Consider the following 19,243-nt stretch of genomic DNA (forward strand, 5'->3'; position numbering starts at 1 on the left):
TTTTATTGAATGCTAAAATTTAACTTTAAATGTATTTATATGCACTTATATATGGAATAAATACACACATATATGGATAAATATTTATGTATGGAATCTATATGGGATTTTGAAATGATGGTGAATGGAGGCAGAAATGCCTTTTTTTTTTCATGGAATTATTTTGTACTGCTACCAGTTATCTACAATTAAAGAACTGTGAAATAGCGCCTATAGATTGGAACCTGGAGAGGTGTCCTCTGGTCAATGCTTAGTTTTCCATCGAGACACGTTTTACTTCACACAAGCAATCTCATTCAATTGCATGATTTAAAATGCCACCTATTAGCTAGGACCCCTCAGTTTTAAATATGTAGGACTGCCTCCTCTCCTGAATTCTAGACTCATAATCAATCACCCACCAAATGTCTCTATTTCTATTAGATGTCTAAGGGCTAACTCAATTTTAACATATTATAACCTGAATTCTGATCCCCCACCTTCCATCTCCATAGGTGGAACCTCCATTTTTCCATTGCTCAGCTTGTAACCTTGAGGTCAAGCTTGACTCCACACTGCTCCTCACCCTCCGTCTCCATTCAGTCCACCAGCAAGTCCTGATGCCTCTGTCTTCCTCTTTGCTCCTGCCACCCTGGGACATGCACCATTGTCTCTTGCCAGGATTATTGGTCGTTATTTTTTATTAGAGAAGTTGCAGGTTTATAGGACAACCATGCATAAATTATAGGATTCCCATATTCCATCCTATGACTAACACCTTAATCCAGTGAGACACATTTGTCACAATTGATGAAAGTATTTTTTTTATAATTATACCATCAAGTATAGTCTATACTTGAACTTAAGTTTCACTGTTTGCATTGCACGGTTCCATGGATTTAAAAAAAAACAATTCTATTCTAGTACCATATGTGCAACCTAACAATTCCTCTTTTACCTACATTCAGATGAATATTTTAGTACTATTAATTATGTTCACAGTGCTGTACGACCATCACCACATCCATTACCAAAAATTTTCCAGCATTCCAGATAGGACGTTTTAAGCCTTACCTTCCTACTCCCTATCCCCACCCAGTCGTCTGGTAACCTATATTCTAAATTCCCACTCTATAAACTTGCTTATTCTAATCATTTCTTTCTGTGATTATTAAAATAGCCTCATAAATTGTCTCCCCATCTTGTTATCTCCAAGCTCTATTTTTTTGTCTATTCTCCCTGTAGCCACTAGAGGGCAAGTGTGAGCACATGCATTAAGTCCTGCTCCTCCTCTGCCCACAGCCCTTCATGGCTCCCGCCTCACCCAGAGTTAAATACTAAGTCCTCTCCACAGCCCAGAAGGTCTTGCAGAATCAGACCCTCTTTATCTCTTTGTCCTCATTTTTTATTACTCATACCCTCATTTTTTATTACTCATACCCCCTTTTCACTCTGCTCCACACACATTGGCCACTAGTCAATTCTTCAAACATACCAGGCTCACTTTCACCTAACAACCATGTTGCCCTGACAGTTGACTTTACCTTGAATGATCGGTCTCAATGTCCACCTGTCCAGCTTCCTCACTCCCTCACACCTTCTTGATGGAGCTTCCCCTGACAAATCCTCTGCTCTGGCGTCCCTGCTCCCCTCTCCCTCCATTCATAAGTTTAAAAAAGCACAGCAGTTTCCCCTTTGAAACATACTATATCTTAGTTATTTTGTTTTTTATTTATGGTATGCCTCCTCTGTCTGAGTTTTTCACTGATTTTTTAAAGCACCTAGAATAGATAATAGGAGCAAAATAGGTCCTCTAGAAAACAAAGTACTTCAGTTTCCTCCTTAATAAAATGGGAATATGCTCATTTTTACTGGAAAGGGTTGTGGTGATGATTAGATGAATGTCTTTGTTTGCCAGAGCTGCTATGATAAAAATGACACAATGTGTTGGCTTATACAACAGAAATTTATTGTTTCACAGTTGTAGAAGGAAGAGGTCTGCTTTCTCCTGTGCTCAGTAGCATTCTGATGCTGGCTGGCCACAATCTGTGGGATTCTGTGGCTTGAATCTCTTCCTTCTGCCATGCAGTGATGTCCTCTCATTTCATCTCTGGTTTCCTGCTAACTCCTGCGTAACCCATTGAGGGGGTGACTAAGACCATCCTCATTCAGTTGGGACAAACTGTTTTAGTCTGCTAGGCTGCCAAAATTAACATACCAGAAATGAGTTGGCTTTTACCAGGTGGATTTATGACCTTACAAGCTTACAATTTTGAGGGTGAGAAAAAACAATCCAAATCAAGACATCATCAAGATGATACCTTCTTCCCAAAGACAACTACTGGTCCTGGACTCCTCTGTCACATGGCAGCATCTGCTTGTCTCTCCCTTGTCTTTCAGGTTATTACTCCCAGTTTCTTGCCTCTGTGGCTTTCTCACTCTCTCTGTCTGTATTCAATCATTCATAGTAGGAACTCAGTCTTAAGTCTTGCAAAGGTCTGATGAGATAGATATCATTAGTCCTGTTTCCATCATGAAGAAAATGAGAATCAGAAACACTAAGTTCCTTGATTAAAGTATGAGGCACAAGACTCACCATCCCTGAAATACTGCCCAAATGCTAGATTACATATCCTTTTGCCAACATGTTTTTAAAAATGATATTTTTTTAACTTGTTAATATTATGTGCAAAAAATATGAGGTCCCCATATATCTCCCACCCCACCCACCCCACCCCTCCCACATCAACAACCTCTTCCATCATTGTGGCACATCCACTGCACCTGGTGAATACATTCTGGAGCACCGCTGCACCACATAGACAGTGGTCCACATTGTAGGCCACACTCTCCCCCAGTCCACCCAATGGACCATGGTAGGACACACAATGTCCAGCATCCATCCCTGCAGCACCACCCAAGACAACTCCAAATCCTGAAAATGCCCCCACACCATATCTCTGCTTCTGTCTCCCTACCATCAGCAGCCACTGTGGCCACCCTCTCCACATCACTATTATAATTTCTTCCCTTACTAATCACAATAGTTCCTCAGCAGAACACCAGAAAGTCTACTCTAATCCATACTCTATTCCTCTATCCTGTGGACACTGGGATGGTTATGTCCAGTCCCTCTCTACATCAAGAGGGGTCTTAGATTCTACATGGATGATGGATGCAATTCTCCTGCTTGCAGCTGTAGGCACTCTTGGCTGTCTGGTATGGTGGTTGACCCTCTTCACCTCCCTGTCAGCAGACCAGGGTTAAGTCCAACAAACCAGAGGGTAGGAGCCACAAGCCTGCTGAGGCACAGGGCCTGGCCATCACATGTACAGCCCAGATATTCAGGTTACCTGACTATACACCAACCCAAATGTCAACCACAGGTCCGGTAAGAAGAGGCATGTGTAAAAGGGTCATATCTGAGTCTATCTCCATTACACTCAGGAGCACAAACTCCAAAGTAGGGCCAACTGACATGGCCCTGAACTCCAGAGCCATCTGCCATGATCATGGAACCTGTGGGTCTCTGCAGTCCTCAGGAGAACCAGCACCTGGGTTTCCATCTACCTTAGCTTTTTCTGGTATCCTGCTGAGGCATGCATAAGCATCACCCCTATGATGACCTCCCAACTCTTTTTTGGAGACTTATGGTTGGGAGAGAGTTCTCTAGGGCATGTATACAGGGTATACAGAAAGGTTTGGATATTTTCATAGTGGTTTCAGTTGGAAATGACAGCTGAGAGAATGCTAAGTTCCTGGCCAGGGGAGCTCTATCACATTCCCAAATGGAACAGCAGCAATCCCCCAAGTGCAATGGCAAAGACCAACAAAGATGGATGGTCCAACGATGAGCCCTTGGTACTGATGGCTCTGAATATGAGCCTGTGTGCCTGAAATATGAACTAGGCCTAGAGTTGCAGGGTGCCTAAGAGTTACCTCCCGAGGTTCTCCATGTTGCTCAAATGTGGCCGATCTCTAAGCCAAACTCAGCATGTAGATGCATTGCCTTCCCTGCAGTGTAGGACATGACTCCCAGGGATGAGCCTCCCTGGTGCTGGGGGATTACTACCAAGCACCAGCTGATGATGTAACTAGAAAAAGACCTTGAATAAAGGGATCAACTCAGACTGGCAGAATATCTCAGCCTACATGTAATATCAGGTGTTAAAATCTACTTTTTGACTTTGGATAAAAGGGGGAAATGGAAAGGAAAAAATGATAATTTTTACTCTATTTTTGCATAGCAAAGTTACTATAGCTGTAGAAATTTTAGGACACAGTCATAAGCAACAATGAAGAGAATTAAAATGATCCATTATCCCACCACATGAGGATATAAGGTAGTTATTTTGCCTAGAATTAACTAACATCTTGATTGCTATTGGCTAAATTAAATAGGGAACTATTTTTCTTCTGAGAAAAGTAGTCCAGAGTTAGGACTTACCAGTGTTGGTGCCATTACTCAGTGGTATTGTAAAGGACCCATACTATTCCTAATTTTCCCATTTTGTTATCACAATGCTGGCTTTTGGTCATATCATTTTCACTGTTGCAAGATGGCCACCATAGCTCCAGACATCAGAAATAGCACAGAAGTAACCAATTCTCCTTTCAGGCCTCTCCCTTTAACAGAATCAAAGGCTTTCCCAGAAACTTCTCAACAAATTTCTCTTTACATGATTGATGAGGGCTGTTATCACATGGCACCTTTATTTGTAGGAGAGTCTGAGAAAACAAGTATTTGGCTTTCTAGCTTCTACAGTGGGGGATATAAATGGTGAAGGGGTCAACAGCAAACCCTTTTGGGTTGGACAATAGTGCCTGATAGTCATTGTTATTTTCATGTTTACCTTTTTAGTCTTTTTTTGTTATATCCATCTCCCTTTCCCTTTATAAGATCCCTATTCTTACAGGTATGATGTCTGGAATCACATTTGACTAATTCTGCCACTGACGCCAAGGAAATACTCTTTACTCCACTACAGGGTTGAAGTCCTTTCCTGCTTTCAAATATGTGATGGAGCAACACTTGAGGAAAGCTCTTGCCTGCTGGAGCCCACCCTGGAATCTTCTCTTCAAAGCTCTTGGCGATTCAGAGCATGAATGGTGGGCTGTCTTCCCATTTTCTTGGACTGGTGCTAAACAATGTTTTCGACCCCAGATTACCATTTATCTCCTATGCCCTGCAACTCTTTGAGTTTCCAGTGTTTTGTGCAAATAAAAAATACTAATTCAATGGCACAAGCAAGAACTTATGGCTACCATTTTGTTTTCTCCTAAGCCTGCTGCTGCATGACCCTGACAGTTTTTCTCTAGCACCCATTTCCAGTTCATAGATACAGAGTGGCACTTACTAGATAATTTTTTCTCTGATTGGCTGTCTTTCCCAATGCTAAGTACTGCTTTTGCTTGTAAAGAAATGGTCAATAAAATTCTAATGAGAGTTCCAGAGGGCCAATGAAGCACATTGACATTTAGACTACTTTGACACAAACACTTAAAACAACTATGTTGTAAGTAGGAGCCACTGATGGAGCAGAATTCTAGCACTTCATGGAGGGTCGAAGCACTGGATGACAATTGCTTTGGTTCCCTGGGCCCTTTAGTAGCATTCTGGTGCTGGCTGGCCACTCTCTTTGGAGTTCCTTTGTTTGAATCTCCCCCAGGAAGTTTTTGTGATTGGCCTACAGAGTTTATTTTTCACCCCCCATACAACCTTGAGAAGAAAGACATGAACATTTAAGATGCAGACATTCTCACTTCCATGGATGCTCTAAAATCTAACTACTAAGTGTGTGGTCCATGGACCAGCCTCAGGACTGAATAATAACCTGCATTTTGACAAGAACCACAGGTCATTCATGGACATATGCATGCTCAAGAAGCACATCCGTCCACTTGCCATGCTGATAACAGACTTTGTCTTTAAAACCAAAAAGTAAACCTTCTTCCTCCTGACCTGAGCCTTTGCACCTGCCACTCCCTCTTCCTAGGACACCCTTCCTCAAAACTTGGCACATTTCCACCTTTTCCGTGAGTCTCAGCTTAGTCATCACTTCCACCAGCAGCCTTTCTTGAATTTCCTGCAGTGAATTAGGTGTGACCTCTCTGTGTCCCCTAGCACCACGTGCTTCTAACGCTGTATTATAATTTCTCATTTTCTTGGGTGTCTCCAAGGAATGAATTGTTTTTAGTAAATTCTCATAAATACATTGAATAAATGAATGACTAAATGATTACTCTGTATTTTTAAAAATATATTTTTAGTTTTTTTTTAAAATGATACTCAAATCACATAAATGTTACACAAAAATATAGGGAATTCTCATATGCCCTGTTCCCTGCCACGCTCACATTTTCCCACATTAACAACATCCTTCATCAGTGTGGTTCAGTTTTTACAATTGATGTAACCATTTTGAAGCATTGCCACTGTATTAGTCAGCCAAAGGGGTGCTGATGCAGAATATCAGAAATTGGTCGGTTTTTATAAAGGGTATTTATTTGGGGTAGCAGCTTACAGATACCAGGCCATAAAGCATAAATTACTTCCCTCACCGAAGTCTGTTTTCATGTGTTGGAGCAAGATGGCTGCCGACGTCTGTGAGGGTTCAGGTTTCCTGGATTCCTCCCTTCCAGGGTCTTGCTTCTCTCTGGGTTCAGGATTTCTCTCTTCCTGGGGTTCCAGCTTAAGGTTTCAGCATCAAACTCCAACAACAAAACTCCAACATCAGACACCCTCGACTCTGCCCTTTGCCATGCCTTTTATCTGTGAGACTCCACCCACCAAAGTGTGGGGACTCAACGTCCTACTGACACAAGAGGTTTACATAATTCCTTAATCAAGTAAACCTATGGATTCAATATAATCTAATATGCCCAGAGGAAAGGATCAGTTTACAAACATAATCCAATATTTCTTTTTGGAATTCATCAAACTGCTTCCAAACTGATTTTTGGAAATATCAAACTGCTACAGCCACTAAGCATGGATTATAGTTTACATTGTAGTTTATTCTCTCTCCTTCATAATTTTGTAGCATTTTGCAAGACACATAATGGCCTGTATCTGTCATTGTAATGTCATTCTGGACAATTCCCAAGTCCTGAAAATGCCCCCATATTACACTTGTTTTTACCTCTCCCTGCCCTCAGGACCTCCAGTGGCCACTGCCTCCACATCAGTGATAAAATTTCTTACATTTTTAGAATCACAGTAAGTCTACAATAGAACCAGTAAATCTACTTTAGTCCATGGTTCATTCCCCAATCCTGAGGTACTCTGTATTTTGAAAATGAACAAACTGAGGCTCAGAGACATTGAATAACTTGCCCAGGGCCACTCAGCAATAGGTGGCTGATATGGGCTTCAGCTCCTCACTGCAGAGCTTCTCACCTAGACCACTTGTCCCTTTTCTTCTCCTCTTTTGACCCCAGTAATGCATTATTTGGGACTGCAATGACAAGACTAAATATTTACTTTTATAGGATTGCCTTAAACAAATTGGATTTATTTGTTCTCTAACGATCATGTGTTGGACAATTTTATAACATTAAACTCTGTTGATGGAGGCTCAGGCATTGTAATTTGTGGCAACCACAGCCTCAGGGGTATGGCCATGTTTACATAGAGAAACTCATTTATGACAGTTCTGTGTCCAGTGTTTGCTTGTCCGGAGTGCCCATTGCAGAGGTGACACTTCTAAGGGATATCGAAGCAAGAGATGGCACAGCTCTCACCACACAATTGTGGTGGGTTGATTGCATCAGCGGGCCCAAGAATTGCCTCCATTTACCACACCCCCTCTTGTAGTTTTGTAATCCCTTTCTATGCACTTGTTATATAGCCAAAGAAATTTTGTTTGTGTGAAAGAGCTTTTAATCATAATGAAAAAAGCACAATTTGTAAAGGTAAAAATTGATGACATGAACTTTATAAAAATTAAAAAACAATTTGCAGAGTACACTGAAAAGAATGACATGATAAGCCACAGACTGGAAAAAACATTTGCAAATCATTAATCTGACACAGTACTAATACCCAGAGTATATAAGTTAAAACTTGAGTCAAAATACAAATAACCCAATTTTTAAGATAGGTGCTTTGAACAGACACATCACCAAAGAATCTATCAAGGATGTCAAATGAGTCCACAAAGTGAGTCTCAACATCATTGGCTATTAGAGTTCTGCAATTTCAAACCATAAGGCTGCCAATGGAATTTTAATGATTGTGACGCAAACAGAGGCTTCAAAAACGTGTGCATTCATGAATGTGCCACTGTTGTGGAAGCAAAGAGCTTCAATGATCCTGTATGGAAGGCCAGGACTCAGCAATAATTTTGGGAAGGGAAATTTATTTACGACCGGCCGGACTTGGTGGACTCTTGCCCTAAGAAAAACCGAGCCCGGAATAGGATCTTTGGGTTTCTTTTACACAGAAGATATAGGAGTCCAGATTCAAACGGTGATGTTTATATGCAAAAGGACTTTTCATTAGTTTCTTAGAGTTTCAAGTGTTTTATCTGAGTATCAGTTAGGTCTTGAATTAACACATACTGTCTAGGTAAGTTCGAATGAACACATAACCCCCCACACATATCTTCCACAACCCAGGTAAGCTTGAATTAACATATTTAGCTTACACGCACAGTCCAGGTTATTTATGAAGAAACATACAGCCCCCCCTCACAGCCCATGTTACCACACTAATGGAAGAAGTTGTTGATGTGGGAGAGGTGGGGAGTGTGGGGAGTGGGGTATATGGGAACCTCTTATATTTTTTAATATAAGATTGTATGTGATCTATGTATCTTTAAAAAAAAAGAAAGATAAAAAATAAAAAAATAAAAACATAAATAGACTATTATTCTTGGGAAAAAAACACAAAAATGTGTGCATTTCTTCTTACCCTTTGTATGAATAAGCTTGCTGTTGCACTTCTGGGTATGATGAGAACATGCCCAGAGGGGTGTGAGAAGCACCTGGAGGAGAGTTCAGGCATCTCAATTGTCCCAGCTGAGGCCAGTTTCCAGCTGACTGCCGTCATGTGAGAGTCAGTGAAAATCAACAGACTTAGAAGCAGTAAGAAAATCTGCTCATTTTAAGGCACTGAGCTTAGGGGATGGTTAGTTATGAAGCTTTATTTGTGGCAATTGCTAACTGATACAACAACCAATGGATTGTCATTGTTTTGCATTTTATTGCAATAATTAAAATTGTAAAAGGAGAAGCATTCTTCATTTCCTATAGCATCTATAACTTCCATACTGCTTGAATAAAGTTCTTTTTGACAGATGCCTTGAACTAATCTTTACCTGCACAATAGTGTTATATGTTGGTGTAAAATGCAGTTGCCTTAAGGAAACTTATATTTTGAAGGTAAATGACTAAAGATGTGACCTCTACAACAGGAATTTTTCTTGCCTATAAACATTAAGCTATATTTGGCATGTTCCTTCTCACCTGTGGCCTCAACTACTTTCAGTAGAGGTAGAAAAGAGACTCATAAAAAATGCACAGCTCTCAAATTCCATAAATATAATGCAAAATAACAGTGTTCTTTTATAATCCGGACAAGTTATGGTTTCTCTAACAGTACATATCAATTCATTCGACAAGAATATTTGACCATGTTTTGCCCAGAAAAAATATATAAAAAATTGAAAAATAAGGGTATTAAAATTTGCAGCATTACTTTGTATTTAAATATTTTATTTAAACAAAATCAGAATATATAATGATATTCTTTCCTGGTGTTAATGGAAGAAAACTCATCAATAAGATATCCAAACCCAACTCCTAGATAAATGTTGCCGAAAATACGGCACTTACTGGGACACAGAGACTGATATGGCTAAAGACAAAGAATTCATTGAGAAGCTCTCCCAATGGAGAGGGTCTGAAGAACAGACTTCGGCGTCTGTTCCATGCTGGTGGGGGTCTAAAGAGAGACTTCAGCCCACTCCTGGAAGGGGGGCACTTGAATTTATACAGAACTTTCCTAGGTGGGGAAATGAGAGTTGAAAGACAATTTTTCCAAATATAGAATGCTTGGATGGCCATTTTCACTGTCAGCACTTTAAATGTGCCATCCTTTTGCCTTCTTGCCCCCATGGTTTCCAATAAGAAATTGGCACTTACACCTGTTGCATCTCCTTGAACATGACACATTGCTTATCTCTTGTGGCTTTCAGGATCCTATTTTTTTTTTAAAGATTTATTTATCTATTTACTTATTTATTTATTTCTCTCCCCTCCCCCCCCCCATTGTCTGCTCTCTGTGTCCATTTTTTACTGCATATTCTTCTTTGTCCTCTTCTGTTGTTGTCAGCAGCACGGGAATCTGTGTTTCTTTTTGTTGCGTCATCTTGTGTGTCAGCCCTTCGTGTGTGTGGCGCCATTCCTGGACAGGCTGCACTTTCTTTCACGCTGGGCAGCTCTCCTTATGGGGCGCACTCCTTGCGCGTGGGGCTCCCCTACGCAGAAGGAAAAGGTAGTGCAGAAAGCCTGCGATGATGGCACAGCCCAGCTGGAGAGAAGAAACATGCTCCTTCAGTGTCCCCATCCAGGGAGCACCCTTGAGGGGAGGAGGGCAGGGAGCTGACTGCCTCAATTGCAGTTCCTCAAACTTGGCCATTTACTCATCCCACAGATATTTAGAGAGACACAGTGGTTCTTAATGGGAAGTGAGTCCTTCCCTGTGGTCAGCTGCCCATGCATCCTGGGTTGCCTGGGGCTGAGGTTTCCCTGAATGCATGAAAGTCAGTGTTACAACTGAGAGGTTTAGGGCAAAGCAAAGTAGATGGTTGATCACCCTACTTTAAGGGATATTGGTAAGTACAGGGGAACAGCAAGCCAGAAGCCAATGGTCTGGCAGTCTCTTTTGTAAATAAATGTTTATTGGCACATACCCACATCTATTTAAAAATTATCTGTGGCAGTTTTCTCTCAGCAAAACAGAGTTCAGTAGTTACGACAACAGAAACCGTACGGTGCCAAAGTAAAAAAAAAATTTTCTTTTACTATCTAGCACTTTACAAAAAAAGTTTGCAATACCCCGGTCAAAAAGATGAGTGGCACTCCTATCATTTAATTCTAAAGGGGTCTGGGAAGATAAACATGCCACAGTGAGAGGGTCAGTTTTACAAAAAGTTCAATCAATTCACCCAAAATGTCAATAGCATTCTTTTGGGAAACCCTGAGTGTCTGCCATGGGTCTAGCATGGTTATAGGTAGTGAAGTGACCAAAGTCCTTGCCCACATAGAGATCACTTTCCAATAGGTGATACAGATATGCAAGGAAAACAATAAATAAGCAATGATCAATAATCCTGTAAATTCCAGGAGGAAAAAACAAAATGAAGGGATAGGTAACAGTAGAATTTCCCGACTATAGCCCTAGTATCATTTGGGTACAGTTAACTCTACGTTGTGAAGGTTCATCTGTGCATAGTAGAATTATTAGCAGCAGCATTCTTGACCTTTACACACTGAATCCCAGTAGCACTCCCCCTCTAATACCTATGATTACCAAAATTGTCTCCAGACATTGCCTCTGTCCCCTGGGAGACAGAATCACACCAGTTGAGAAATACAGGTTCAGAGAGAAACAATAAGAAGGATAACATTACATATATTCATCCTGAAAGTGATTTTAGGCTGATCTATCTCAAGAAGGAGTCAACAAAATAAGGAGCTGGAGGGAAAGTGTTGCCAGGAGAACGCACAGCAAGTGCAAAGGTCCTGAGGTAGAGATGAGCATAGAGGGACTTGGATAGAGAGGCTTGGGACAGATGTGGAGATGATGGGGCTATATGGGATACAGGGTGCAGCCTGGGGAGTATGAGACCTTGTTTTCCGTCCTGTTCACACTGGTTAGGAAGAGAATCTTGGCTAGGAAGAGGCACACGCAGAGGTGCAGGTGTAGGTCGGTGCTGCGGTTGCGAATGGAACGACACAGCAGGAACGTGGCAATGGCACAGACGAGGCACACCAGGGAGATGACCAAGCCCACATGGCTAATTATGGACAAGGAGTACTCCATCTACCGGGAAGGAGATCCACAGTAGAACTCAGAGATGCATCAACATTCCCCCCAGGCAGGTAAAAGAATGTTCCATCTCCCTGGCTTGGGCAGAAAGGATGCAAAGGCTTTTATCCCCAACGCTCAGAGTGAACAATTTATTGTTCATCCTCATCCCTTGCCATCCACTGGCCTCATCCAGTGATGATGCCCACCCCTGTTCTATGTCCCACCCCATGTATTGCAGGGGCAGGATATCTTTAAATTATATTTCCCAGAATCCCTTGACACCAAAGTCCTGGATATAATTTAGGATCTCCAAGGAGATGTATCCATGACATTGGGAAAGCAAAAGGTTGGAAGACATAAAGTAGACCACACAGCCCTTCCTCAGTAGTTACAGTAACCAAGTGGACTTCCAGCAGTCAGTAGTTAGCTGTGACTGAACTTCTCCTTCCAAGTGTTCAGCTCTCAATTTCAGAGATGTGTGGCAATATGAAAGCAGCAGTTTCTGACCTCTGAATCATAGCTGTAGAGGGGCCCTTGAAGCCAAAATCCAGGCAGCCACCTACTGATATCAATTCCTCCATTGCTTCCATAATTTTGTGAGCAACTTATTCTCTGTGTTAAATCCCTTCTTAACTGAAAGGCCTTGATTGGTTTCTGTTTCCTGCACTGAACCTTAAATGATAGACAGATATTCTCAGCTTCCCCAGCTTCTGGGAATAGAACACAACAATCTGAGTCCTTCCCCTATGTCATAATTCATAGTTAATTTTAAATTTTGAGTGTTAAAGATATGTTAAAGTTATACCAGGCACCATTTCACGAGCTCCCATGTAGCATACTATGACAAAGGGGCTAAGAGAATAGATTTTGGTTTTGCCAAGTTCTAGCTGCATGAGTTTTGCGAGACAATTAAATGCTCTATTCCTCTGTTTCCTCACTTGTAAAAAGGGGATATTAATATTAACTATAATAATGGTTGTTTAAGGAGGAAGAAATTAACATACTTAAAGTATACTGTGATAGATATCATCGTCCGTTGTTTCAAGTTTTGAAACATGAGAATTGAACTCAGCTCAGAGAGATTGAGTTAATTTCCCAAAGTCACCCAGCTAGGAAGCGATAGAAATAGGACTTGAAACTAAACCAGTCTTTCCTCAGAGCCATCACTCTTAAGCCCTCATCAATATTACCCTCTGTAGCAGTTTGATATGGCTATGAATTCCAAAAATAGATATTGAATTATGTTTGTAAACTTGTCTGTACCTGGGAGTGTTTAAGTTATGATTAGGGCTTTGAGTCCCCACCCACCAAGGAGTGGGGACTCACAGATAAAAGGCATAGCAAAAGACAAAGCTGAGGGTTTTGATGTTGCAGCCTTAAGCTAGAGCCATGGGAAGTAAGCTCACAGAGGAAAGAGAAGCTAGCCCCAGGAAGAAGCAAGCCCTGGGAAGAAAGACCCTTGAACCCAGAGAGAAGCAAGACCCTGGAAGGGAGGAACCCAGGAAGCCTGAACCCTTGTGGACATCAGCAGCCATTTTGTTCCAACACGTGGAAATAGACTTTGGTGAGGGAAGTAACTTATGCTTTATGGTCTGGTATCTGTAAGCTCCTCCCCCAAATAAATACCCTTTATGAAAACCAACCAATTTCAGGTAGTTTGCATCAGCACTCCTTTGGCTAACTAATACACCCTCCAAATAGCATTTAGGGCCTCCTTGGCATGGAATTGAATTATGCAGATTGTGAGAATTATACTGAGCACAGTCTGTCAGTACTGACCGTGAGCTCCACAGAAGCCATGATGATGGCCAGGTTCACCAAATGCTTACAGCTGCAGACGGTGTGGGTCTCAGAAGCTTTGAGGATCACACAGCCTGAGGATGTCCATCTCCCACCATCCACATCTGTGTCCCAGGAAACACAGATGGGTCTCTCAAATTTCTGCTTTGGCTGGAATATCAAAGAACCTGGTCACCTGAGAATCCTTCTCCAGTGAATTCAGTGTGACCAAACTCAAGAGCATTTGATGCAAGAAGATGAGGGTTATGCTCTATAGGGAACTGAGGAAATGCTGGTATTTCCAGATGCAGTGATGGCCAATCTAATTGGACAACTACACTCTGGTTGCTAGGGAACACCTTTCATCAAATCCACAATGAGGCTTTCTGCATTTATTCATTCATTAATTCATTTAGTCAGTCATTCAGTCAACATTTTTTATGAAGCACCTGTCCCACAATATGATCCACACTGTGTATGGAAAAAAGTAAATGGAACAGACATGGACCGTGCCTCCAAGGAGATCATAGTGAGTAGGAGAAAAACATATGAAAAACAAGTAAACAGAAAAATATTGCTAATAACAATTATAAAGTAATAGTGTTCCTTAAGAATATGTAACAGAAGTTAAGTTAATCTCCTATGTGTGATGGGGGAGCAAGTAAGACTTCTGAAAAATGATATTTGTGACATAAAAGGATGTGCAGGAGTTATTGAGATGAATAATGTTGGGGTGGGAGGACTGGATGAGGGCATGTGTTCTGATCAGAAGGAACAGATGTGCACATGTCCTGAGGCAGAAAGAAAATTGTTGCATTTCCAGAACTAACATAAGTCTAGCATGGTTTGAGCACAGTGAGGGAGAGAAAGATAAGAGAGAGTAAGAAGTAAGCGATGAGGCTGGGCAAGGTGCTGGCCTAGAATCAAAATCTAAATTGATGGAAAACTCTCCAGATCATTCCTCTAAGTTAATTAGAAAAACATACCTGAGATTTATCAAAAAAGAAAATCGTATTTGTAAAAGACTCAGAGGTTAGCAGATAATAAATTTACAAAAAATATCATAACTGGTTGAGTATATTGGGGAGTATTATTGAGAGAGCAAGTGTATCAGGGCTCATTAGTACAAATAGCAAACATTAAGTTCTTGAAGTCAGAGGAGGCTTGGATTCCAGATCTGTCTCTACCAGCAAAATTGGCATAGCCAATGTAAATATACCACCAGAAATGCTCCCACATCAGCGTTACTTAAAATGGCTAAAATCTTTACCAATACTGAATAGGAAAACATCACATAGAAAGAGGAGAGCTTATTCTTCTAGAGGTGGCTTTTGTGATTTGGATTGACCTTCTAGAAATTGTGGAAGCTTCCTGCCATGGTGGATCCCAATCCAAAACTGGAGTTTAGCCTACTGGGCAGGGGAGTTTGTAATGGATCAACAGGGACCTCCAGGGTGACCTCATCACAAACCTGGATGTTCTGCAGAGTGTAGTAAACCGGATCTGAGAAACCGTCTTTCTTCTCCCCAGTCATGATGTCCCTGACAATGCGAGAATTCATCTTCAGCTTCCTCTCAGAGTTGGCCAAGGGGGCCTAGGGGTCTTGGAAGAAATGTTCATCTAAAACAGACTCCATGCCCTCAAAGGAGGCAAAAGAAAAGAAAAGGGGCATATTTGCTAAGTCAACTATAATAAGTAAATTAGAGTTGACATAACACACATACACATTAATGTCTCATGCCCTTCATAGGGCTCTCAGGACAATGACCGTCTACAGTCATAAAAATAATTATAAGGTGATATTACCTGGATAAATCGTGGACACATCTAAAAAAATTAATTTGAGTTTGTGTTTTTAGGGGACATTCAACAGCAGGAAATAATTTCTCTTCCAACATTTACCATAATTCCCATTTCATCTCTTGGGTGGGATTTGCTTTCACTGTCTTCCTTTTCATTGTTGGTGCTTACCAGGCTGGTGCCTGTCCCACTCCTGACAGTCCCCATCTAATCCCAAGGCTTTGCTCACCATCTCCAGGCTGATGGTTTCCATAGACCTGCTGGAGGTCCCTCAGGAAGATCCTCCAGACATCACAAACTGAGCTTTTCCTCTCCCCATGTATATCTCCTATTTTCAAGGATGACAACACTGAGGTAGCTCAACTGAAAACTTACTGACTATCCTTGACTTCTCCCTCCACCCAGAGGCATTCTTTCTTCTTAATATGCCTTGAGGCTTTTTCTTCCTTTCCATTTCTCATTTCAATTGCCTTAGACCATGTCTAACCTCTCCCTACTAGATCAATCAGCCTCACCCTCAATCATTCTCAACATTGTCACCGAAGGGTTCTTTTATAAAGAAATTTCAAGCTGGACATAATCTGATAATTTTCCTGCTATAAACAAAACTTTCCCAAGGCTTTCTATGCTCTTGGGATAAAGCCAAACTCATCAGCTTATGTTCACAATGGCCAAAATGTGGAAGCAACTCAAGTTTCTCCAATAGTGAGAGGATATTAAAAATGTTGTTTATAAGCATGAATGGACCTTGAAGACATGAGGTCGAGTAAAACAAGACACAAAAGCAAATACTGTTTGATCTCACTTATGTGAAAAACCTAGAATAAGCAAATTCATAGAACCAGACAGCAGATTAAAGGTTATCAGGGGCCAAAAGAATGAGGAGAATGGGGAGATACTGCTTAACGTAGCCAGAGTTTCTGTTTGAGGGGATGGAAAACTTTGGATAATAGATGGTGGTGGTGGTAACACAGTATTGTAGATACAACTGACACCATGGAAGTGTACACTTGGGGATGGCTGCAATGGGAATTTTTGAGTTTCACATATGTGACTCCAATAAAAAGTTTTTTAAATTATCCAATAAGTTGATGCCTTAATTATTTATGCCCCTTTCCCCCACGTTTATGATGCTCAAGGCTCACATTATTCCATTTCCATGAACGCACCAAGCTTTTTCCCAAAGCAGAGCCCTTTATTTTTTTTAAATATTTATTTATTATTTTTTTTTAAATTACATTAAAAAAATATATGAGGTCCCATTCAACCCCACCGCCCCCGCCCCCCACTCCCCCCACAGCAACACTCTCTCCCATCATCGTGATACATCCTTTGCGCCTGGTAAGTTCATCTCTGAGCATCATGCACCCCATAGTCAATGGTCCACATCATAGCCCAGACTCTCTCACGTTCCATCCAGTGGGCCCTGGGGGGATCTACAGTGTCCCGTAATTTAAAGCAGAGCCCTTTAAATGCTGCCTGTATCACTCCTTTTTCACAATGTTAATCATATATATCACTAGCCAGGAAAGCCCACTATCTATTTTATAAATGATGTTTTATTGGCACACCATCCCACCTATTTATTCATGTATTTTCTATGAATGCTCTCACCCTATGAATGCTTTAACTCAACAGTGGCAGAGTTGAGTAGTTGCACCAGAGACAGTAAAACCTGAAAAACCTAAAATATTTATCACCTTGACATTTACAGAGAAAATTTACCAACCCTGAAACAGATCAGTGTTGTCCCAAATAAATATGTGAGCCACAAAATTAATTTAAAACTTTCAAAAGATGGTGGTTGAGTGAGCGCACCTGATAGTCTCTCCTGCAAAGAAGCAGCTGGGCAGCGTTAGAAATTCTTCAAGATGAGGCTGTTTCAGGATTTTGCAGGGCAGGAGGTGTCTAGACATTGAATTCATGGGAAGGTAACAGAGAAAATTCATGTAAAAGAGAAAATTGAGGCTCTCTTACATGGAGTTAGGGGCTGCGCGCAAGATGCTCCCCCCCTGGGGCGGGTGGAACCGTGGCACCGGCACTGCGGCGGCGATTCCTGGAGGCTCTGCGGTACTGGGGAATTCATAAGCCCTGAGCGGGCTATTAAGGGGCTAACAGGGCAAGAGGCCTTCGCAAACTGATTTGGTGAGACAGACGGGAGTTTTTTGCGAGGCAGGGAATTTTTGATTTCTGACACAAATAATAGCACTTCTGGCTAGAGCCCCCGTCCGGCTGCTGATTTGCAGTGGCCTTAAATCGCTCACAGTAAAGGGATGTCAACAGGAGGCTATTTCGAGGGATTGCAGGGTGGGAGGCGTCTGGAAGCCAATTAGGGGAATCTTTTGCGAGGAGTGGGAATATCAGTTTCGGACACTGATACAGGGCTTCTGACTAGAGCCCCACCCCCTATGCCTGGCTGCAGATCTGCAGATCTGCAGTGTCCTAAAATGGGCTGCAATATAGAGGCACCCCCAACTCGCTGTTTTGGGGGCTTGCAGGGTGGGAGGTGTCCTGAAGTCGAATTGGTGATACAGCCACAGAAGAGACCCTAGAGAGAGGGGGAATTACGGGTTTCAGACACATAGGTCAGAGTTTGGGGATGTGACCTCTCCCATAGGGCTGGCACCCAGCTGTGGGGATCCCTGAAGGCTGTGTTGCACTGTGGTGCTCCCAGGCTCCCTATTAACCAGATTTGAGATTGCCAGGTCTGTGTCCCCTAAACCCTGGTGGCCCACACCACAGAGACTCACACCTCTTGAGTCTGCAATATCACAGACTTTCCATCCCTGATATCACCATGCCCTGAGGCCCATCTGAGGTCCTTGATTGTCCTAGCCCTCAACGTTTGTGTTTTTTATTAATTAAATTTTAATTTTTTACTTTTTATTATCCTCGTTGCTAATATTGCATTATTTCCTAGTCTTAATCCCATTGTATTGCCCAAGGTCTTTTTTTTTTTTCATTTATTTAGTGGTTTTTGTTGTTGCTGATGTTGGTGTTCTATATCTTCTTTTCTTTTCCTTACTTGTTCCCCTCCCTTTTCTTAACCCACCCCCCTTTTTCTTTCTTTATTTCTTCTCTCTTTTTTTTTCTCTCTTTTCTCTTGTCCCTCATTTTCTTCTTATTTTATTTTATCTTAATTATACAATAGGTGCTGCAGGGAACACCTCATATTTGCTGGGTTTCCTCATCCTTTGCTGCCTCATTTCTGTGTGAATTGATTTTGGCTACTTACACTATCCCCTTTCCCCCACATCTTGATATCCTCCATCATCAACTGTCTCTCCTATATTCCATGTCCCTTTCTTTGATCCCCAAATTGTCTAACTCTTAATTTCTAATACCTTTGTTTTGTTTTCTGTCTTTTATCCACCCTTGAAATGATTGCCTTTCTTTTCTCTTTCCCTCTCTCACAAAAACACTAGCTTTTTAATTCATACCATATTCCTCCCATATCCAGTCAACTACCTCATTATAGGTACTCTACTTACTGCTATAACTCTACACAACTTACATGAATCTAATATCCATCTTCCCAGATCTCATATTGTTGCTCTGTTAATATTTATTACCAATACTACTTTACACATTTTCCTTTCTTACACAATTGCCTTTCCCTGGCCCTAATACTTTCCTTCAAAGTAAACT

The 19,243-nt window shown here is 41.5% G+C and overlaps 1 protein-coding gene across 1 annotated transcript in view; it reads left to right on the forward strand.

Moving 5' to 3' along the window:
• Positions 1–5,318, forward strand: part of LOC101421720 (adhesion G protein-coupled receptor E1-like) — a 52,853-nt gene extending 47,535 nt beyond the window's left edge. Inside the window, exon 20 of the mRNA XM_058281976.1 lies at positions 4,968–5,318. Within this exon, the coding sequence (XP_058137959.1) occupies positions 4,968–4,973 (6 nt within the window). The 3' untranslated portion in view covers positions 4,974–5,318. The remainder of the gene's footprint in view (positions 1–4,967) is intronic.
• The last annotated feature ends 13,925 nt before the right edge of the window (positions 5,319–19,243 follow it).

This window comes from Dasypus novemcinctus, chromosome 19 (assembly GCF_030445035.2).
Source record: "Dasypus novemcinctus isolate mDasNov1 chromosome 19, mDasNov1.1.hap2, whole genome shotgun sequence".
NCBI lineage: Eukaryota > Metazoa > Chordata > Mammalia > Cingulata > Dasypodidae > Dasypus > Dasypus novemcinctus.